The following is a 22,634-nucleotide window of genomic DNA, read 5'->3' on the forward strand; positions in this document are numbered from 1 at the left end:
CCTCTTTCCCTTACATGTTGGTGAGGACTGAGTAAATTGATATCCATAAACCACAGTGCCCAACATACAATAAATGCTCAATAAATGTTAGCCGGAGTTAATGTTACTACATTAATTATTATTAATGAGGTAGGTGAGTCATTTCCTGAGCTTCTGTTACCTCAGCTGTGAACGGAGAGGAGCCAAGAATGACACCCACCTCACTTCCTGCTCTGGCATCTTGAGTTCTGGCTCTCCTATCTTGATCCTTTGGGTTTTTATTGTTGTTATTGTTTGGTTTTGGTTTTTGGTTTTGGTTTTGGCTTTGGTCAGGCACCACTCTGAATGATCAGGCAAGCTGTAAGTAATAGAAGTTTCTTTGTTTGCCTCTAGACACAACTGGAAGAGTGAATCTCATTACAGTCATCATCTTGGGAGCCAGTGTAGAGGTGACTATGGGGGAGATATTAGTGTCCTGGACCTGCTGTAACAAATGACCACAAACTGGGTGGCTTAAAATAACAGAAAGTTATTCTCTCACAGTTCCAGAGATCAGAAGTCTGAGATCAAGGTGCCTGCAGGGGCCTTCCTCCTGGAGTCTCTCTGGGAGAATCCACTGCATTCCTCTCTCTTAGCTTCGGGAGGCTTCCAGCCATCCTTAGCATCTCTTGTCTTATGGATGTATTATTCCAGTCCCTGCATCTGTCTTCATGCCTCCTTCTTCTCCATGCGTCTCTGTGTTTCAAATCTTCCTTTGCCTTTCACTCATGATTTCTCTAATAAAGATACCTGTCATTGGATTTAGGGCTAAATCCAGAATGATGTCCTCTAGAGATTATTTATTTATTTATTTATTTATTTATTTATTTATTTATTTATTTTTTGAGATTTTATTTACTTATTCATGAGAGACACACAGAGAGAGGCAGAGACACAAGCAGAGGGAGAAGCAGGCTCCCGGTGGGGGCCCGATGAGGGACTCGATCCCAGACCCAGGATCACACCCTGAACTTAAGACAGATGCTCAACCACTGAGCCACCCAGGAGTGCCTGTCCTCTAGAGACCCTCAATTACATCTGAAAATTTTTTTTTGTTTAAGTAAGATCATTCATAGGTTCCTGATTAGGACTTGGATATATCTTTTTTTTTTAATTTTTATTTATTTATTTATTATGAGAGACAGAGACAGAGAGAGAGAGGCAGAGACACAGGCAGAGGGAGAAGGAGGCTCCATGCAGGGAACCCGACGTGGGACTCGATCCAGGGACTCCAGGATCACACCCTGGGCCGAAGGCAGCGCTAAACCACTGAGCCACCCGGGCTGCCCATGACTTGGAAATATCTTTTTTGGGGACACTAATCAACCTACTGTAGGTGAATACCATCCCACTTACTTTGGGCCCAGTATGAAGTGAGATCCTGCTGCTTATCATGTGCAATAGGTGAATGAAACAGGCTGCTTTCCATATTCTCTCATTTGTGGTGCTAAGTCAAAATACATAATTAGACAACTCCAAAATATTTCTTCCTTTTTGTCCAAAGCAAACCGTAGTCACTGCTACACACTTGTGAACACATGCTGGGCATCTATTATGTCAGAGGCTGTTCTAGGTACCAGGATACTGTAGTGAACAAAAAAAGACAAGAGCCTCATCCCCGTGGAGCTGACAAACCAGTGAGAGGGGTGGGCAATAAATGAAACAAATATATTTTAAGGGGCACCTGGGTGGGTCATTGGTTAAGTGTTTGCCTTTACCTCAGGTCATGATCCCAGGCTCCTGGGATCGAGTCCCACATTGGGCTCCCTGCATGGAACCTACTTCTCCCTCTGCCTGTGTCTCTGCCTCTCTCTCTCTCTCTGTCTGTCATGAATAAATAAATAAAATCTTTTTTAAAAATTGAAAAAAAATCCAATTATGGAATATAGAAGTCATGGGAATAAAAAGCACAGCACAGGGAATAGAGCCAATGGTGTTGTACAAGTGATGGGTGGGGAGAGAGGGCAGCTACACTTGTGCTGAGCACAGCATAACTCACAGAGTTGTTGAATCACTGTGTTGCACCCCTGAAACTAATGTAACATGGCATCAACTACACTTCAATGAAAATTAAAGTGTTTAAAATGGTAGATTTGGGGGCTCCTGGGTGGCTCAGTCAGTTGAGCATCTGTCTTTGGCTCAGGTCATGATGTGGGTCCTGGGATCGAGCCCCATATTGGGCTCTCTGCTCAACGGGAAGCCTGCTTCTCCCTCTCCCACCCTTCCTGCTTGTGCTCTCTCTCTCTGTGTGTCAAATAAATAAATAAATAAATAAAGTCTTAAAAAATCAAATGGTAGATTTTGTTATTTGTATCTTACCATGATTTTTTAAAATAAAAATTAATTAAAAAAAATATCCCAACACACCTTAATTCCCATGGAAAGATATGTTTTTTGTGTTGTCTCCCCCAAAAAAAAATCCCTTGGAAAATAATGTCAACAGCAATAACAACGTCTCGTAGCTTCTAAATCAGCTTTGGGAGTCGTGGAGCACTTTGTGGAGCAGAGAACAGGAAACAAGGTCTGTCCAAACACAAGGAGAGGAAACATTTCCCTGCCTGTCCTCAGCACTGTTTATGTAAAAATATTCTGCCCTCAGAGATGTTTTGACTTTTGGTATCCTCCTCCTAGGCCAGCCGGAAACCCTGAGGGTTGACATCTTTACTCTTTGTTTCCAAGCAACGCCTGCAAGTCAGCATAGGAAAAAGAATTTTTAATTAAAGAGAACAGAGCAAGAAATAGAATCTCAATTTTATCTGTTTCCCGCATCACCTCCCAGGCAGGAATCCATGCACTTGAAGCTATGCAATTTTTCCCAGTTTATAAGCCAAAGACTTAATTAAGTTTTTTTTTTTAATGACTTCTATACCCTTTGGCAAATGATTTCCTCTATCAGAAATGTCTTCCTCGGACCCCCCAAAAAAGTTTAAGAAATAATTATACTTGATAACGCAAAAATCTTTTGAATTCCTGACTACCTCAACAGCAGTTTATTTTTGTAACTGTATTTTATTCTTCTACCTGCAGAAAGAACTTAAATTAAAAAAAAAAAAAAAACCTGTTGATCCTTGGGTGACTCAGTGGTTTAGCGCCTGCCTTCGGCCCAGGGCGTGATCCTGGAGTCCTGGTATCGAGGCCCACATCAGGCTCCCTGCATGGAGCCTGCTTCTCCCTCTGCCTGTGTCTCTGCCTCTCTCTCTCTCTGGGTCTCTCATAAATAAATAAATAAATAAATAAATAAATAAATAAATAAATAAATCTTTAAAAAAAAACCCAACAATCTTTATTCTGTATTACCAATGAATTTATTTTTCATTACATACATTTTCAGCAAAAACATGCACAGCTATTAAGTTTCATTACAGTTTGTGGAGTTATAACACTCCACCTCCTTGAGGATAGGGTATTTACATAAAACATTTGGAACTCTTCTTTTAAGGAGACCTGCTTATTCTCCTCACTCAATATTCATGGATATCAGTATGAACTCATTGATATTTATTATATACTTTGGGTTATAATCCAGTACTACTTTATATTGTTACTCAAATTGCCCCCCTCTTTGCCAGGCCATGTGTTCCTTTTTTTTTTTTTTTTAAGATTTTATTTATTTATTCATGAGAGACACAGAGAGAGAGAGAGAGAGAGAGAAAGGCAGAGACACAGGCAGAGGGAGAAGCAGACTCCATGCAGGGAGCGGGACGTAGGACTCGATCCCAGGACCCCAGGATCATGCCCTGAGTCAAAGTCAGATGCTCAACTACTGAGGCACCCAGGTGCCCCTGGACCTTACCTATGCTTGGCAGAAGGAAGAACAAAACAAAACAAAAAGACAAAACTGTTTACTGTGTGCAGGCGCTGTCTTGGCGTCCTTCTTGTCTTTTAAACTTACTCAGCAGCATTCAGTTTCTGAAGTCCATGTACCTGTAGGAGTACAAGCTTTGGTTTTCTTTTTTTTTTTTATAATAAATTTATTTTTTATTGGTGTTCAATTTGCCAACTTACAGAATAACACCCAGTGCTCAAGCTTTGGTTTTCTAACCAGATGGTGACTTTACCCCAGTTACCTAGCCTCTCTGAACCCCAGTTTCTTAATCTGTAAGAAAAGGATAATGTCTATTTGTGGAGTTGGGATGAGGATTAAATTAATAGTTTATAAAATTAATTATGTACTCCAAAAAAGGTGCAAAAGATTCCAATTATATGAGGTGCCTGGAATAGTCAGAGCCGCAGCCAAAAAAGTAGAAAGGTGGTACTGGGAGCTGGAGGAGAGGGAAAGGGGGGCTGTGTGTTTAATGGGACAGAGTTTCACTTTGGGATGATGAAAACATTCTGAGGATGGATAATGGGGATGCATGCACAACAATGTGAATGTAGTTAATGTTGCTGAGTTGTATTTGAAAATGGTTAAAATGGTAAATGTTGTCATGTATATTTTACCACACAAAAATATATGCTCATTGTTGAAAATTTAGAAAATACTTTTAAAGTGTTTTAAAATCCTTAGTGGGGCACTTCGCTGGCTCAGTCAGTAGAGTGTGGGACTCTTGACCTCGGGTTAACAGTAAAATAAATAAACAAACAAATAAATAAATTCCTTAGTTGTCACAGTACTCAGTAGCCACTTCTGTTTTGTCATTTATAGGTTCTGTGTGGTTTGGATCCCACTCATCCAATTTTGTTCTTTTGACGTTATATGTATTTCCCCGCGCTGTTCAAAACTCAATAAACATTTTTATTAAGCTGCGTGATATTTCATCACTGCTTCGTCATTGCCATACAGGCATATTTTTCAACATTTTAAATAACACTATGATGAACATCCCCCTATAAATTAATACATCTTTAATATAGACCCTAAAGAAGAATCACTGAGCCAAGAGGTGACCTTTTTTTTTAAATATTTTATTTATTTATTTGAGAGAGACACAGCATGGTGGGAGGAGGAGTAGAGAGGAGGGAGAAGCAGACTCCCCCTTGAGCAGGGAGCCCCATGCAATTCTACATCCCAGAACCCTGGGATCATGACCTTGGCCACTTAACCAACTGAACCACTCAGGTGCTCCGAGAGGTGACCGATTGATTGATTGATTGATTGATAAATTTTTTTAAAGTTTTTATTTATTTATTCATGAGACACACACACACACAGAGGCAGAGACACAGGCAGAGGGAGAAGCAGACTTCCTGCAGGGAGCCCTGTGCAGGACTCGATCCCAGGACCCCGGGGTCACGCCCTGAGCTGAAGGCAGATGCTCAACTGCTGAATCACCCAGGCGTCCCTAGGTGATCGTTTTTAAGGCGTGTGATATATGTTGTCATACTTCCTTAGAAAGGTGACCTGACCATATAGCCACAGGTTCCCTGAAAGACATTCATTTTAAGGCACCCACAAGGGCTGCCAACGTTCAATACAGTATTTTACGGGGGTAACGTCCGCTGATGTTACTCTGTGGCTTTCCCTACCGCTGTTACAATCAGTGTCTTCTTTCATCATGTGTATGAACTTGTATATAATAAGGTTATTACTTTTCCCTCTCTGCCTCTAATTAGGTTTTTTTTAAATTTTTATTTATTTATGATAGTCACAGAGAGAGAGAGAGAGAGAGAGAGAGAGAGGCGCAGAGACATAGGCAGAGGGAGAAGCAGGCTCCATGCACCGGGAGCCCGACGTGGGATTCGATCCCGGGTCTCCAGGATCCCGCCCTGGGCCAAAGGCAGGCGCCAAACCGCTGCGCCACCCAGGGATCCCCCTAATTAGGTTTAATCATGGTCAGAAACCTGTTGCTTTTAAGAAAAGAACACGGGGAGATATTTTTATTTCTGAAGTTCCTGGATTTATCTTCCTTTTAATTTAAATCCCACACAGCAAGCTCCAGTTCTCAAACCCAGGGTCAGGGGGGCGCGGAGGACGCAGATGCTGTTTAACCAAGGCCCCCCTCCCCCCCCCCCCCCCCCGACGTCGCCGGGGCAACTGGTAAACCAGCATTCCTGCCACCTGACCCTGCGGGGGGCCCCGGGTGGGGGGCCCCCATGAACCCCGCGGCCTGGGGCAGTGCGCTCAGGGCCCCGCACCCGCGGCTGCAGGCTCAGCCAGGCGCTTTCCCGGGGGAAAGCCCCCGCCCCGGGAGCCCCGAGCTCTCCCGCACACCCGCGGCCGTGGGAGCTGCGCTCTGTGCTCGCTCCCTCCTCGCGCCCTTCCACCGCCTGGAAGCGCAGCCGCGGCTCCGTCCTCCCGGTTCGCGCAGCGCCCTCGGGGCGCCCGACCTCCAGCTCCGCGGGCCCCGCAGCTCCGCGAGGGTCTCGAGGCGTCGGAAGCCGCGCCCCCAAATCGCGGCCCGCTTCAAAGGGGTGGACCTGAGCTCCTCCGGAAATGTGGGCACCTGGACGCTCCCTGGGGCCACGGGGAGCCCCGGACGGGCGGGGAGAAGCCGGGGACCCCGTCGCTGCCGCAGCCGGCTGGGGGGGGGGCCTGGGCGAGCGCCCCGCCAGCCCGACCCCAGAGGTGACCCGGGGGGGGGGGAGGGCCCTACAGACACCACCCCCCGCAAGTTCCTCCCCGCGCGAACCGAGTCACTGCCGCCGCCCCTGGCGACCCTCCCTCGGTTTCCTTTGTCCCTCCTCACCCTCGCCCCGAGCTTCCTGAGTCCTCTCCACGGAGATCCCGTCCTCCCCCCCCACGCCCACCCCCTCCCCCTCCCCCCACCTCTCTTCTTCCCCACACCTCCCTTCCCATGTCCCTTCTCCCCTCACCCCCTCCCACCCCCGTCCTGCCCCCTACCCCTGTTGTCCCCCCTTGTCCCCCTCCCCATCCCCCTCCCTTCCCACGTCCCTTCTCCCCCACCCCCTCCCTTCCCCCTCCCTTCTCCCCCCACCCCTCCCTTCCCCCTCCCTTCTCCCCCCACCCTTCTCTTTCCCCTCCCTTCTCCCCCCACTCTTCCCACCTCCCTTCTCCCCTAACCCCCTCCCTTCTTCCTCCTCCCTTCTCCCCCTCCCACCCCGTTCTCCCCCCTCCCCCTCCCCTCCCCCTCTTCTCCCCCACCCTTTCCATTCCCCCTCCCTTCTCCCCCCACCCTTCTCTTCCCCCTCCCCTCTCCCCCCACTCTTCCCACTTCCCTTCCCACCTCCCTTCTCCCCTAACTCCCTCCCTTCTCCCCCCTCTTCTACCCCCTCCCACCCCCGTTCTCCCCCCACCCCCTCCCTCCTCACGTCTCTTCTCCCCCCACCCCTTCCCTTCCCTCCAGTCTCCCCCTCCCTCCCACCGCCATTCTCCCCCCTCCCCATTCCCCTCCCTTCCCATGTCCCTTCTCCCCCCACTCCCTCCTTTCCCCCTCCCCCCTCCCTTCCCCCTCCCTTATCCCCCACCCTTCCCACCTCCCTTCCCCCCCACCCCGTCCCTTCCCACCTCCCCTCTCCCCCCACCCCCTCCCTTCCCCCCCCAGTCTCCCCCTCCGCTCTCCCTTCCCCACCCCTCCCCCCGCCCGGCGCCGGGTCGGGAGCCTGTGTGGTCCCCGCCCCCTCTCCGGCTCCCCCGTCCCCTCCCGGGGCCTCCCCTGCGCCCTCCCCTCCCTGGCGTCCCTCGTCCCCTCCCGCCCCGCCCCCGTTTTTAAACCTGGCGCCGCGCGCCCTGGTAGGTGAGCGCCCTCGCCCGAGCGGTTAGAGGCGCGGCCGTGGCCCCGGCGCCGCTGCAGAGGCGCGGGCTGCGCGGGCACCATGAGACCCGAGGCGGCGGCCGGAGCCCGGGAGGCGCGGGGGCGCGCCTGTCACTGCCCCGCGGACGGTCCCCGGAGCCCCGAGAGGTGAGGGTGTCCCCGCGGCCCCGGGACGCACGGAGGCGCGCGGCGCGGGGGGCGCAGAGCGGACGCTGCAGCGCCCTGAGCCCCCAGAACCCTGGTCCTCCCGGTGTCCGCGCTCGGGGCCGACGTCGCAGCCCCGGGAGGCGCCCCGCGAGCGAACCGGCCCAAGCTCCCCTTCGCAGCCCCGACACGCCCTGGGCCGGGAAGGCTGAAGCCTCGGGGCCTCCCAGCTAGCGGAGCTGGGGACCCCCTCGCGCTGTCACTCTTGAGCGCGGGTTTTGTTTGTCCTGCGCTTGGGGCTCAGCCCTTTCCAGACGGTGCAGTTAAAATCAGATTCACCGGGGGAAGCGTGGAAGGGGCTGGGTGGGTAGGCAGCCCGAGAGCACAAACCCATTCCCCCTCTTTTGCATCGTAGAACCCCGTGGAGTCCTCTCCGCAGGGTCCGGATCCTTCAGGCCCAGAGGGGGTGCGGTTGAAATTCACGAGCAACAAAGTAGCCAGCTGCAGCCGGGGAATCAGTTGAAGAATCTAGGCAGGCTGGGAGAGAAATCCCTCAACTACTGCGGCCCCTGATAATTGCATCAGATTTGGGACTTCTCAAAGCCCAGGGAAGGCGGAAGACTGAGAAAGTGGCAGGAGGAAAAAAAAACACAAGTGGCACCAGCTTATCCACAGATAGAACTTCCTGAGGTCTCCAGTGACTCTTTCTCAGGCAAACATTGGAATTGATAAGAATATTAACTCTCATGATATGATTCTAAAAGACACCAGAAAATGCTGGGGTTCACCTCTGGTCCCTGCCTTTCCAGCCCCACACCGTGGAGACCTTGGATCCTGACACCCCAAGAAGCTGAGCTGACCAGATCTGGAAGCCCGGTAAGGTAAAGGTGGGCATTGTCGTTATCAAACGATTCAGCCCGAAAGTGGCACAACTCAAACATGACCATGGAAGGTCCCCTGGGCCTGTCCCTCCCTTGGTTCCCTACTGCAGGGGAGAAGGGAGAGGGAGCCTGGGTGAGCCCGCTGTGGATCCCACCTGAGTCACATGTATAGACTGGCTCCTGCTTGCTGCTTTCTTGAAAAGCAGAGCCACTATGGCGTAGCTCTTTCAAGGGCATTGTAAGAGAGTTCTAGAAAAGAGTAAGAGAGATTTCTTTTCTTTTTATTTCTTTTCTTTTTCTTTTCTTTTCTTTTCTTTTCTTTTTTTTTTTTTTTTTTGAGAGATTTCTTTTATGTTGAGTTTTCCCCTCTGCAAACCAGCAGGTAGAGAGAGGAGGGGAGAAGGCAGCCCTGGTCCCCTCTCTGAGCGTGGCATTACTGGTGGCTGGTACCACAGTGCAAATAGGGTCAGAGACCAGTGTGGGGTACCCAGAAGGTACGGTTAAATGCCCCCACCAGCTGGCCCTTTGTGAAGTACTTTTGCCCAGTCTGCAAGCACTGCTGGGGTAGTTCATGTTGTCTGAGCAAATACACTCCAGCTGAGGGCTTTGTGCGGAAAGACTAATCTCCACCACTCTTCTTTTGTTTCCTCCATTGGTAATTGAGTTGCTTTATACTTATTGAAGGAATGGCTTGCTTTCAGAGACTTTACCTTTCCTTTTAAAAAATCTTAAAATGTAAGTTGATGGCTTTCATAATGCCGAAGAGCTAATCAGGCTGGGAAAGACCATGCGTTTTGTTTCCCTAACATGTGGTACGTGTTATGTGTGCAGTTATTTGTAATATGATAAGAAACTCAGGTGCACCAAAGCTGACCTTTGACTGTATTTTGATATTTTGATACTTTGTTCAATAAGCCTGGATAATGGAAATTTTAACTGTTACTGTGATTTAAAAAATGAAACAAATACAATCTGTATCAAATGGAGGCGTATGATTCTGTAGCCCAGATTATTAACTACAGACAATATCTAAATAATAGGAAATAGTTACTACATCTTTTGCATTCAAGCTTAAGTTCTTAACATAAGATTTTTTAAATTTATTAAAAAAATTTATTCATGAGAGACACAGAGAGGCAGAGACATAGGCAGGGGGAGAAACAGGCTTCCTGCGGGGAGCCTGATGTAGGACTCGATCCCAGGACCTCGGGATCATGCCCTGAACCCAAGGCAGACGATCAACCACTGAGCCACCCGGTCGCCGCTTTAAACATAAGATTTTTTTTTTTTTTAAACAGAAGATTTAAAAGGTTCTTGGGAGAGGGAGAAATTATAGAAGTTTACAAGTATCCAATTTTTTGTTAAGTGAAATGTACATGGAGCCTATCAATTGTTGCAAGAATAAAAATACTATAGTAGAGCCTGTAATGCAGGTGGGGTTTTTTTCCGATTATGATGAGAAGGCTATTTGTAAAAAAAAAAAGCTATTTGTGAGAAAAATGATTACTTGGAGAAAAGTGTCCAGCTGTAGGAAGTTGCTAGTTGGTGGTCCGTGTGGCACACTGGATGAAGCAGTTGTGTCCGTGGATTGGGGGGTGCGCCGAGGGGGCTTGCCTGGCCAGCTGTTTGCAGAGCCCCGCCGGCCAGGCGGAGAGCACAGCCGCGGCGGCCGCAGGTTCCACGTACCGCACACGGTTCCCGACCCCGGGCGCGGGGAGCGCGGCCTGGCACCGACGGGCGCGCTTCTTGCTCCACAGCGCCCTCTCCCGACAACGCGGGAGAAGCCCTTGGTTGCAGAGCCCTCTTGTGTATTTCTGGAGAAATTGAGAAATTTTGAGTGTGGGGTTCAAGACCCTGTGCCCTGATCACCGGAGTCACCCTCACCCGTTCGGTAGCCCCTACCCCCCCTTGGGGAGCTGTCTCCCTCTCCTGCCTGGAGAAAACGAGCGGTAGCCTAAGACTTCGGTGACCTCTGTGACATTTCCTCCCTGGCCACTTGGCCACCTTGCAAGGGAGGTGATTTCCTGGAAGGAGAGGTCAGGGACTGTTCTGATGGGTTCAGCCTCCCATTGTACAGGCCTCCCCCGCCATCGCTGTATGGGAGTCAGGCTGCGTGGGGAGGAGAACCGGAGACTAATGAAAGTCGGCTTCTATCTCTTCTCTCTCTCTCTTTTTTTTTTTTTTTTTAAGATTTTATTTATTTACTCTTGAGAGAGAGAGAGAGCGAGGCAGAGACACAGGCAGAGGGAAAAGCAGGCCCCATGCATGGAGCCTGACATGGGACTCGATCCTGGGTCTCCAGGACCATGCCCTGGGCCACAGGCGGCGCCAAACCACTGAGCTACCCGGGTTGCCCTTGTATCTCTTCTCTTAACTCATAAGGACACACACACACACACACACACACACACACCCCTTTCCTTATATACATTTCTGATCCCCTTGAATTATCGACGTGTGAATGTTTAGACGTTTCTGTCATCAGAAAGTGATCTTTAATTAGAAGATATTTGTGGCATAAAGTTTTTAAGGCTGTGCGTGTTGGGGAATCAAGTTTTACAGTTTTTACTGGTCTGTTGTATTTCACAGAATTACTCACTTAAAGGAAGCTGTTTCTCTCTCCTAATACTACCTTTTGGCCTCCACCAAAGACTGCATCGTTGCGTTAGATGCTCTCCCATCACAGGGTGTAAAATGGCCTCTGACAGCCCAGGATTGCTTACTGTGGTAATGAGCTTTAGACGTATTTTATAATTACAGAGCCTAACACAAACGTGATTCTCTGGAGTCCTCAAAAAGCGAACTTCGGGGCACCTGGGTGGTTCAGTGGTTGAGCATCTACCTTTGGCTCAGGTCGTTGTCCCAGAGTCCTGGGATCGAGGACCCATTGGGCTCCCTGCTCCACCAGGAGTCTGCTTCTCCCTCTCTCTCTTCCTCTCTGTTCTCTCTCTCTCTCAAATAAATAAGTAAATATTTTTTTAAAAAAGTGAACTTCAGGGCAGCCCAGGTGGCTCAGTGGTTTAGTGCCACCTTCAGCCTAGGGCCTGATCCTGGAGACCCGGGATCGAGTCCCATGTCAGGCTCCATACAGCTTCTTCCTCTGCCTGTGTCTCTGCCTCTCTCTCTCTCTCTCTCTCTGTATATCTCATGAATAAATAAATAAAATCTTTTAAAAATAAAAAAATAAAAAGTGAACTTCATTTTGGAGACGATACTGTTCAAAGAACCTCATTTTCTTTCCCCAACTTCTCTTTGCCACAGCATATTGTAAAAACTATGATTGATAAAATATAATGACATTTGTTCACAAAGGCCACACACCTGTCATTGCAGGATGGAATGGATGTGATGATCGTTGGTGGCAAAGAAGCCTCACAGTCCTTCCTTGTACTCTACAGCTTTTGTCTCACTCCTTGTCTGGTTCACGCTAAACTCCATGCAACCCAAGGGCTGGGGATTCTGATCCGTTGCCCCAGCCCATTTCCAAGCTGTCCCCGGATGCACTGTCCCGAGATGCCCCACTCGGCGCTTTCTATAGTCACTAAAACTTTCAGAGAGCTCTGAGATCAAATGGCAATTTCCAGCTTCTCAGCCGCTCAGATACTCTGGCTACAGTTCAGGCCAAGTTCATTGAGATTCAGGGCCTCACGAATTTGGGCAGAAGGGGGATCAGCCCGGGACAGGTAGTGTGACTGTCCCTTCACCTCCCTGAGGCCTATGCTGGTCACAGCATGCACAACCTGGCTCGCTCTCTCCCTTGTCTGTGTCTTTTCTCCATCAGTGTTGCCCTTAGTTGCTCAGACTGGCTTCTCTTTCCTCCACTCTTGATGTAAAATGGCTAAGTGTTTTTTTGTTTTTGTTTTTTTTATACTACTGAAGTGCCCTTGGCATTCATCTTTCCTTTCCTGCCACTGGTCAAATGTCTGTCCCTTCTTGCTGGGTGCCCCGGAGCCCTTATCTCTGCAATCTAGGCTGTGCACTGCTCCCACGGGCCACCATTCTCCTTAAAATACAGATCTGATTGTTGAACTCCAGGCTCAAAGAGCAGCAAAGGGGGCCCCTAGGTGGCTTAGTGGTTGAACGTCTTGCCTTTGGCTCAGGTCATGATCCCGGGGTCCTGGGATGGAGTCCTGCATCGGGCTCCCCACAGGGAGTCTGCTTCTCCCTCTGCCTATGTCTCTGCCTCTCTCAGTATGCCTCTCACGAATAAATAAATAAATAAAGTCCTAAAAAAAATCAGCAACGGTCTCTAGTACTGTCTCCAGAGTGAAACCTAGACTCCAAAGTAGGTGTTCAAAATATCCTGTAATCAGGGCAGCCCCGGTGGCCCAGCGGTTTGGCGCCACCTTTGGCCTGGGGTGTGATCCTGGGATTGAGTCCCACGTCTCAATCCATGCAAGGAGCCTGCTTCCCCCTCTGCCTGTGTCTCTGCCTCTCTCTCCCCCCCCCCCTCTCGTCTGTCATGAATAAATAAAATCTTAAAAAAAATATCCTGTAATCAAGAGCCAGCTTCCTGTTGGAGCCCATTAAATAACACAGCTTCTTGTTCATGCCATGCTGGGCTCCTCAGCCGTCCCTACCTCTGCTCTCTGTTGTCTAGCCCCTCAGGATTTGAGGCTCCTCTCTGGAATGGTCTCTGATTTGCACACCCAAATACTGATGACATCTCTGCCAGGCTTCTCCATGAACCTTTTCTTGGCATCTTGCTATACAAGACTTTGTAGTGTAGTCATTTGCCTACAAGGCTTTGTCGTGTAGTCATGTGTCTACGTGTGTGTCTTTTCTTATTAGATGTATTTTTTTTAAAGATCCTATTTATTCATTTGACAGAGAGAGAGAGAGAGCACAAGTGGGGAAGCAGCAGGCAGAGGGAGAGGGAGAAGCAGGCTCTTTGCTGAGCAAGGAGCCCAATGGAGACTCGATTCCAGGACCCCAGGATTGTGACCTGAGCCAAAGGCAGATGCTTCAGTGACTGAGCCACCCAGGTGCCCCATCCCATTAGATTTTAAAAGCCTCAACTAAAGGATTCATCTTTCTGTCTTTGAATCCCAGTGGCCAGGACATCACTGACAACAGGAAGAGAGAGGGGGCTTATCAAATCCTGTGAAGGTGTTTAAACTGTCTCTAAAACTGGTATTGAGGGATACCTGGGTGACTCAGTGGTCGAGCATCTGCCTTCGGCTCAGGGCGAGATCCCGGGGTCCTGGGATCGAGTCCCACATCAGGCTCCCTACATGGAACCTGCTTCTCCCTCTGCCTGTGTCTCTGCCTCTCTCTCCGTGTCTCTCATGAATAAATAAATAACTAAATATTTTTAAAAATAAAATAAAACTGGTATTGATACTAAGAAGTGCAGACTACTTAGATTTTATTTTTTAGAATTTCAGTATGCTATCTCAGAGGTGCTTGACTATGTCTGTGTTCCTATGTGTCTGTCTTTACAGCTCGACCCTGGAGGTGACCGAGAAAGTCCTGGATCGAAGGGGGCCTTTGGGTTTCAGCATCCTGTAAGGTAATGTGACTTCCCAGTAGGAAATCAGTGATTTCCTTTTGATAGAAGCATAAGGGGGCAGCCCAGGTGGCTCAGCAGTTTAGCGCCGCCTTCAGCCCGGGGCCTGATCTTGGAGGCCCGGGATCGAATACCACATCAGGCTCCCTCCATGGAGCCTGCTTCTCCCTCTGCCTGTGTCTCTGCGTCTGTCTCTCTGTGTGTCTCTCATGAATAAATAAATAAAATCTTAAAAAAAAAAAAGCATAAGGACACTTGAGTGTCTTCAACTGTATACATTCTCAACAAAGTGGGAAATAATTCAGTATATTCTCTAATATTTAGTTATTATCCCAAGGAACTTCAAGACTGTTTTGTTGGATTTCTGAAATCCATTCATTCATTCATTCATTTATTCATTCATTCAGCATTCCAGTTGCAAATTGGATTGACCTCTTTCCTTGATGTCTTCTGTTTGCACCTTTCATTACATATTATGTCTTGTGTTAATTTTAATTGAATATGAATTATAAATGCATATCTGCATTTATAATATTTAAGGACATTTCCATTTCTCTCCCAGGATATCAGTTAGTATATTGTCTAGAGCAAAGTAAACCTTCAAAACATATGTGTGATCGAATGAGGGATTGGGTGGTTGGTTCTCCCGTGGTCTCGGTGGTGGTCAGGGCCATACTCTGTATCCCTCTCACATTTCATCCATTTTAGGCCAGCATCTCTGGCCTCTGCCCTTTACATGCTAGTAGCTTCTCAGTTGTGGCAACCAAAAATGTCTCCAGATGTTGCCAAATGTGCCCTGGAGGTTCAAAAATATTTGGCAGTTCAAAATTGTTGTGTGTTATTTATGGCAGGGTATTTTCTCTCTTTCTTTGCTTCTCTAGCCAAAAAGAGGAAAATTGGAATCAGCTTTGCAGGGCGCCTGGGTGGCTCAGTTGGTTAGGCATCTGCCTTCGGCTCAGGTCATGATCCTAGGGTCCTGGGATCAGTCCTATACTGAACTCCTTGCTCTGCAGGGTGCCTGCTTCTCCCTCTCCCTCTGCCTGCCACTCCCCCGGCTTGTGCTCTCTCTCTCTCTGTCAAATAAATACAATCTTTTTTTTTTTTTTTTTTTTTTTTTTAAAGAAAGAAACAAGGAAATCAGCTTTTTTAAGGATACATGGCTGGCTCAGTTGATAAAGTGTCTGACTCTTAATCTGGGGGTTGTAGTTTCAAGCCCTACACACTGGGCATCAAGATTACTTAAAAATTAAAAAATGAAAAAGAAATCAGCTTTGCAAGTAAATAGTGATCAAATGATAATCCCTCTCAGTTACTCAGAAGACCTCAGGGGAAAAATGCAAATAAATTAGTGAGTGGGGCAGCCCGGGTGGCGCAGTGGTTTAGCGCCGCCTTCGGCCCAGGGCGTGACCCTGGAGACCCGGGTTCGAGTCCCGCGTCGGGTTCCCTGCATGGGGCCTGCTTCTCCCCCTGCCTGGGTCTCTGTGTCTCTCCTGAACAAATAAAAGCTATGAATGAACTTAAAAAAAATAAATTAGTGAATAAAAGGTACAAGAATAAGGAGTTATGGAGAGAGTGAGGGATAGTTCAAGTACTTTCTATGTATAACTGTAATCCTAAATTCTACAAAACCTGGATTTAGAGTTCCAAATTTATGGGATGCCTGGGTGGCTCAGATCGTGATCTCAGGGTCCTGGGATCGAGTCCCACATCAGGCTCCCTGTAAGGACCCTGCTTCTCCCTCTTCCTATGTCTCTGCCTCTCTCTTTCTGTGTCTGTCACAAACAAATAAATAAGATCTTGAGAGTTCCGAATTTATATATTTATGTTCTTTCCCTCCCTCCCCGCCGGTCCTTCCTTCCTTCCTTCCTTTTCTTTAGACACATAGGGTTACTGTTTGCTGTTTTGGCAAAGCCAGGAACCCACCCCTATGGCTTCTCCATAGCAACGTACAGAAAAATTAGCTGCTTTTCTAGACTGGGGTTTCAGAGTCAAATTTCTTCCTGAGCCCAAAGTGTCACAACATTCCTCATGCTTGGGGGTGTTGGAGGGAGTGAGAGCCTAACCTACGTAGGACCTGTATTCTCCAGGATAAGCCAAGTTCTCCATTCGATCAAAATGAGACTCTTCATCTTGAAACTCACTGTTTTAATTTCCTTTTCCCTTCTTGAAAGCACTCCCTTTCCCCCGTGTTGGTCTGGATTGATTTGCTCACTCAGATGAGAGCTCATTTCCGAACTGGTATAGGATTCCTTGCCAGGTCTCTCCACCTGCCCATGGTTTTGGGTTCTGATGATTTAGAAAACAGTGTGTGCAGCGAAGGCAAGATCAGGGAGGGAGATTGGGAGCTAGCTGCTTCTGGGGAAAAGGACCCGCTAGGTGGAATTTAGCTCGTTTCATGGTGATTAACGGTGTATTTGTTTCTTAAATATTAGACTTTATTTACCCATTTCAAAGCGCCAAGAATATCTGCAGAGTTCTGGGGAAAAAGTGCTGGCCAGTTTCCCAGTGCAAGCCACAATTCACTTCTACAACGATGAATCGGATCCAGACGATGAAGAACAAGAAGAAGAGACCCAGTCTTTGAAACTTCAGGGCCAGGAGGCAGAAGGTCGGGTGGAGAATGGCCCAGGAGGGAAGGGCAGAGGCCAGCTGACAAACCCGGGCTGGAGATCTGAAGGACGCAGTGGCCTTGATGGTAAGGGTCCACTCCCTCATGGTGACTCTCTGGGGGGGCACTGAGCATTCTTTGCCCAAATAAATGGGGTGTCTCTCCGACACCAGACGTGGCTCACATCCACCCTTGGAGACAGCTCAGCCAAGACACCTTGCACTCCCCTCCTGTACAGGGGTCTCTGGCCAGCATTGCACTCGCAGCAAGAACTTAGCTTGTTAAGCTTGCTTCTCCTGGTGATTCTCTTCAGGGCGCTCATGCATACCATCGAGGAGGGATTCTAGGACCAGGAGGTTTGTGTTGACATGGGTTGTTATCCGACGGGACCAACTTTCAGAGCACGTTCACTATGGTCGCTCTGCCATCATATGACAGATTATTCCAATGTGAATTAAATAACCCACCCCTGCCTCTCACTTACCCTCAGACTCATTATTTAGGTATTTCTATTTTTGTAAAAAATGACTACATCATTTTTTTTTACATCATTGTACCAACACAAATGATGTGTTTGTTTAGTGGCATTTTGAAAATACTTATGAAGAATAAACAAAATGGAATAATTCCCATGAGTAACAGAAACTTTAAATAATTAAGTTTTAGGGCACAATTCTGGTTAAAAGTTTATGATTTTCATCTAAGGACTGGATGTAGGAAGATAGAAAAGAGCTTTAACTCTTAGTTGGGGACTGGGTTGGGCTTATTACTTGAATAAAATAACACTGTTTTTAATCAAATGATCTAATATAAAATTATTTTCACTTTTTTTATATTTTGATGATCAAATGATTATGTTCCACAAGTTTATTACTTAACTATCTTACATGTGATTGTCTTCTTCTCTATAGTACATTATATAAGTTTATACTTGAAATAAATATTTTGAAAAACAAAATGTTTGATAATCACCTTTTTTAAGGCAATTTTTAAAATTTATTTATTTATTTATTTATTTATTTATTTGATTTTACTTTTGGGGGCGGCTGGGTGGCTTAGTTGGTTAAGCATCTGCCTTCAGCTTGGGTTATGGTCTTGGGGTCCTAGGATTGAGCCCCCAACATTGGGCTCCTTGCTCAGTGGAGAGTCTGCTTCTTTCTCTCCCTCTGCCTCTCCCCACTGCTCATGCTCTCTCGCGCTTTCTTTTTCTCTGTCTCAAATAAATAAAATCTTTTTTTTTCAAATAAAATCTTAATTTTTTAAAAAAGTAATCTCTACACCCAATGTGGGGCTCAAACTCACTACCCTGAGATCAAGAGTTACATGTGCTCTACTGAATGAGCCAGCCAGGCATCCCATGTTTAAGACAAGCTTAGATTTATTTAGTGCCTGCTTTAAGGTTTTTAAAAGTTTGTCAGGATGTTTTCATATGTAGCTCTTCAAATGATATTGTTTTTAAGGGGGAACCTGAGTGGCTCAGTTGGTTAAGTGCCTTCAGCTCAGGTCATGATTTGGGGGTCCTGGGATAGAACCTGGCATCAGGCTCCCTGCTCAGTGGGGAGCCTGCTTCTCCTTCTGCTCTTGTCCCCACTTGCACTCTTTCTCAATGGCTCACTCTTTCAAATAAATAAACAAAATAAATTGTTTTTAAGAATAAAAAATGTATAAAACAAAAGGGATTATAATCTCGATGTCCAAAGAGTCCATTCATATTAAAAAATTGGAGTAATATGTGCAAATATATTAACAATCCAAACAATATAGAAAAGTATACATTTGCAAAGTAAAAGTCATCCTCTCCTGTTTTCCCTTTTCTCTGTGCAGAGGTACCTAATGTCAATTGTCTTAGATTGCTCTACCCCTTTCAAATTACTATTTGGGGCAGCCCCAGTGGCGCAGCAGTTTAGTGCCGCCTGCAGCCCAGGGCGTGATCCTGGAGACCCTGGATCGAGTCCCACGTTAGGCTCCCTGCATGGAGCCTGCTTCTCCCTCTGCCTGTGTCTCTGCCTCTCTCTCTCTGTCTCTATGAATAAATAAATACAATCTTAAAAAAAAACAAATTACTATTTGTTTTTTTCTTTTTTATTTATTTCTTTTTTTTTAATAACTGGAAATCTGTACCTCTTAATCTCCTTTATCTAGCTCACCCATCCCCCATCTGCCTCCCATCTGGAAACCACCAATTTATTCTCTGTATTTAAGAACCTGTTTGGTTTGTTCATTTGTTTCATTTTTGAGATTCCACATATGAGTGAGATCATATGGTATTTGTCTTTCTCTGACTTATTTCACTTAACATAATACCCTCGAGGCCCATCTATGTTAATGACAAGATCTCATTTTTTGTGTGTGTCTTTATTCATTTATCTATCCATGGACACTTGTATTGCTTTCCTATCTTGACTGTTGTAAATGATGCTGCAATAAACAGAGAGATGCATATATCTTTTCAAATTCGTGGTTTTACTCTCTCTGGGTAAATGCCAATTTATGGAATTAGTGGATCATATGGTAATTCTGTTCTCAATTTTTGGAGGATCCTCCGAACTGTTTTCCACAGTGGCTGCACCAATTTACATTCCTACCAATAGTGCACAAGGGTTCCTTTTTCTCCACGCCCCCCTGCACACACTTGTTATTTCTTGTCTTTTTTAAAAATATTTTATTTTTGAGAGAGCTAAAAAGTGTGGGGGAGGGGCAGGGGTGAGGCAGAGAGAATCTTAATTTTTTTTTTTTTTTTTTTTTTAAGATTTAGTTGAGAGAAAAAGAGAGCACAAGGTAAGGGGAAGGACAGAGGGAGAGGGAGAAGCAGACTCCCCGCTGAGCAGGGATTCCCAAGAGGGCTCCAGCCCAGGACCCGGGGATCATGACCTGAGCCAAAGGCAAGCGTTTAACCAACTGATCCACCCAGGAGCCCCTGAAGAGAGAATCTTAGGCAGGCTCCACTCCCTGTGTGGAGCCCAATACCAGGTTCGATCTCAATCCTGAGATCACAGCCTGAGCCTAAATCAAGAGTCAGACGCTTAACCAACTGAGCCACCCAGGTGCTCCATTTTAAGATTTTTAAAAAGTAATCTCTACTCCGAACGTGGGCCTCAGACTTACAACCTCGAGATCAAGTCTCATGTTCTACCATCTCAGCTAGCCAGGTGCCCCTCTTTCTTGTCTTCTTGATATCAGCCATTCTGACAAGTGTGCGGCGATAGCTCATTGGGGTTTGACTTGCATTTCCCTGATGATAACTGATATTGAGCATCTTTCCATGTGCCTGCTGACCATCTGTCTATCTTCCTTGGAAAAACGTCCATTCACATCCTCTGCTCTTTTTTTAATCAGATTGGTTTTTTCTTTTCTTGGTCTTTTTTTTTCCCCTTTCCTGATTTTTTTCTTAAATTTTTTTTATCAGTTAATTTCATTGTTTCTTTTACTTGTTTAAAGTACATTTTTCCAGATTTTTTTTCTTTTTTTAATTTTTATTTTATTGGAGTTCATGTTTTTTCAGATTTTTTTTTCCAGATTTTTAAAACAATTCTACCTGGGTTTATTTCAGGAAAGATTAAAGATAGCCTATTTTGCTGGGTTTTAACAGAAAAATATTAGAGAGTCTTATCCTCACTGTGTTGCTTGAGGTGAAGCTTCAGTTCTCTCTCATTTGGCTTTTAGTTTTTCTTGATAAATCACTTTTACTGAGAAAAAAAAAAAGGTCTGACCCAATCTCCCAAGTTCTGTCAAGAAAGCAAACTTAGGGGCGCCTGGGTGGCTCAGTGGTTGAGCATCTCCCTTTGGCTCAGGTTGTGATCCCGGGGTCCTGGGATCAAGTCCTGCATCGAGTTCCCCATGAGGAGCCTGCTTCTCCCTCTGCCTGTGTCTCTGCCTCTCTGTGTCTCTCATGAATAAATAAATAAAGTCTTTAAAAAAAAAAAGCATACGTAGTCTACCATATATTCGTTTATAAACTGTACATTATATGAAACCATTTGAAGTTGTTGATATTTGGCTGTTTTGACCTCCATTTCCATTCATTTACAAAAAGATTTTAAAAAATCGTCTTGATGGTATTTTCTAAAACCTGCATTTCTCCTTTTTCTGCAATAACTTTTCAAATAGTGATGCAGAAAGTGGATTTCACATGTGGTGCCATCTAGCTACCTTTCCTCTGAAATCTTTTAAAATTTTGAATCAAAGCAGCCACTCCCACAAAGGATACAGTTAGCCAGATTTCCATTAAATATATTATTTCAAATAAGTAACCTGTGATTCAGGCTGATTTCTGTGAGGCATCTCTTAGTGGTTCACAAAAAAAAAAATAGCTCCTAATGAGTGTGATTATTCAAACAGAATCTTGCAAATACCACAAGCTGAAGCATGTTAGAAACATTTGTGCTTTCCCCCAGCTATATGGCAAAACTCCCAAAATGGGGTAATTTGTTGCAATATTTGTTTCTGCTTATCTCCAGAGCATTTTCATCTCTAGGCTTCTAACTGATTTGCTAAGGAAATAATTCATTTCAATGTGTTGACCAAATTGTTTCTTGTTTGTTATTTTAAGGACTTTCACTGTGGTAGGAAAAAAAAAGTGTTTTCCCAGGGCTGTTTCTTTGTGTACTTTGTATTAAACAAGCAATTGCAAAATAGTCTGCTAAACATTTACCATTAAGTTTGGTGATATTTTGTAGAATGCTAGATTGAGGGTCACATGATTTTAAACATATCAGTAATATCTGAGGTATCATCTATGTTTGCTTGAAGTTCGATGCTAATATGTTAATAACTCAATTACTTTTCTTGGGAATTTCAATTATTTCTTGCTCACTTCCTATCAGATCTTTTTACTTGTCATGTGGCAGAAGATGAGCTTGTAGGAAAAGCAGAGGTTTCAGCCTTGCCGTTTTCTTGGGGTTCGCTTGTACCTGGATTACCTGTATTATTTTTGACCCAATTTCTTGGGCGGAAATTGTTTTTTTAAGCTATAATTCATGTACTATAAAATTTACACTTCCAGAGTGTACAATTCAAGAGTTCTTTGTGCATATTCATGGGAGTTGCATAACCATCCCCACTACCTAGTTCCAGATTTTTGTTTTTTTTAATGTAGGCTCCACACCCAGTGTGGAGCCCAGCGTGGAGGCCAACATGGGTTTTGAGCTCATGACCCTGAGATCAAGACCTGAGCCGAGATCAAGAGTCAGATGCTCATTTGGCTGGATGAGCACTGGGTGTTATGCTGTATGTTGGCAAATTGAACTCCAATTAAAAAAAAAAAAAAAAAAAGAGTCAGATGCTCTATTGACTGAGTCACCTAGGTGCCCCCAGAATATTTTCATCACTCCAAAACCCCACCAAACCCATTATTCTCTAATGGTCACTCATGGCTCCCTTTCCCCAGTCTTTGTCAACAACTGATCTACTTTCTGCCCATCTGGATTTTCTATCATGGACATTTCATGTAAATGGAATCATACAACGTGTAGCCTTTTGTGTCTGTCTTCTCTCACTCAGCATAGTTTCCAAGGTGCATCCATGGTGTAGGATATATCAGAGCTTCATTCCATTGTATGGCCATGTTTTATTGTATGGATACACCACATTTTATGTATCCATTCATCAGTGGATGAACATTTCGGTTTTCCCTGTTACGAATAATATTCCTATGAACATTTGAATATAAGCTTCTGTGTGGGGGATCCCTGGGTGGTGCAGCGGTTTGTCGCCTGCCTTTGGCCCAGGGCGTGATCCTGGAGACCCGGGATCGAATCCCACGTCGGGCTCCCGGTGCATGGAGCCTGCTTCTCCCTCTGCCTATGTCTCTGCCTCTCTCTCTC

At 46.0% G+C, this 22,634-nt stretch overlaps 1 protein-coding gene across 1 annotated transcript; it reads left to right on the plus strand.

Moving 5' to 3' along the window:
• Window positions 1-7,670: 7,670 nt before the first annotated feature.
• Window positions 7,671-17,770, plus strand: RIPPLY3 (ripply transcriptional repressor 3). The gene is made up of 4 exons (XM_072806929.1): window positions 7,671-7,817; window positions 8,624-8,690; window positions 14,140-14,207; window positions 16,637-17,770. The coding sequence occupies exons 1-4, from the start codon at window positions 7,732-7,734 to the stop codon at window positions 16,941-16,943; spliced, it is 528 nt and encodes a 175-aa protein (XP_072663030.1). The 5' UTR covers window positions 7,671-7,731; the 3' UTR covers window positions 16,944-17,770.
• Window positions 17,771-22,634: the final 4,864 nt, after the last annotated feature.

Source organism: Canis lupus, chromosome 30 (genome assembly GCF_048164855.1).
Source record: "Canis lupus baileyi chromosome 30, mCanLup2.hap1, whole genome shotgun sequence".
NCBI lineage: Eukaryota > Metazoa > Chordata > Mammalia > Carnivora > Canidae > Canis > Canis lupus.

Excerpts from the sequence above, each read along its gene's own strand:
- RIPPLY3 (XM_072806929.1), top strand. The coding sequence starts at position 7,732 with ATGAGACCCGAGGCGGCGGCCGGAGCCCGGGAGGCGCGGGGGCGCGCC. Across the intron at positions 7,818-8,623 it reads GGTCCCCGGAGCCCCGAGAG|CCCCACACCGTGGAGACCTT; the intron begins GTGAGGGTGTCC and ends CTGCCTTTCCAG. Across the intron at positions 8,691-14,139 it reads TGACCAGATCTGGAAGCCCG|CTCGACCCTGGAGGTGACCG; the intron begins GTAAGGTAAAGG and ends CTGTCTTTACAG.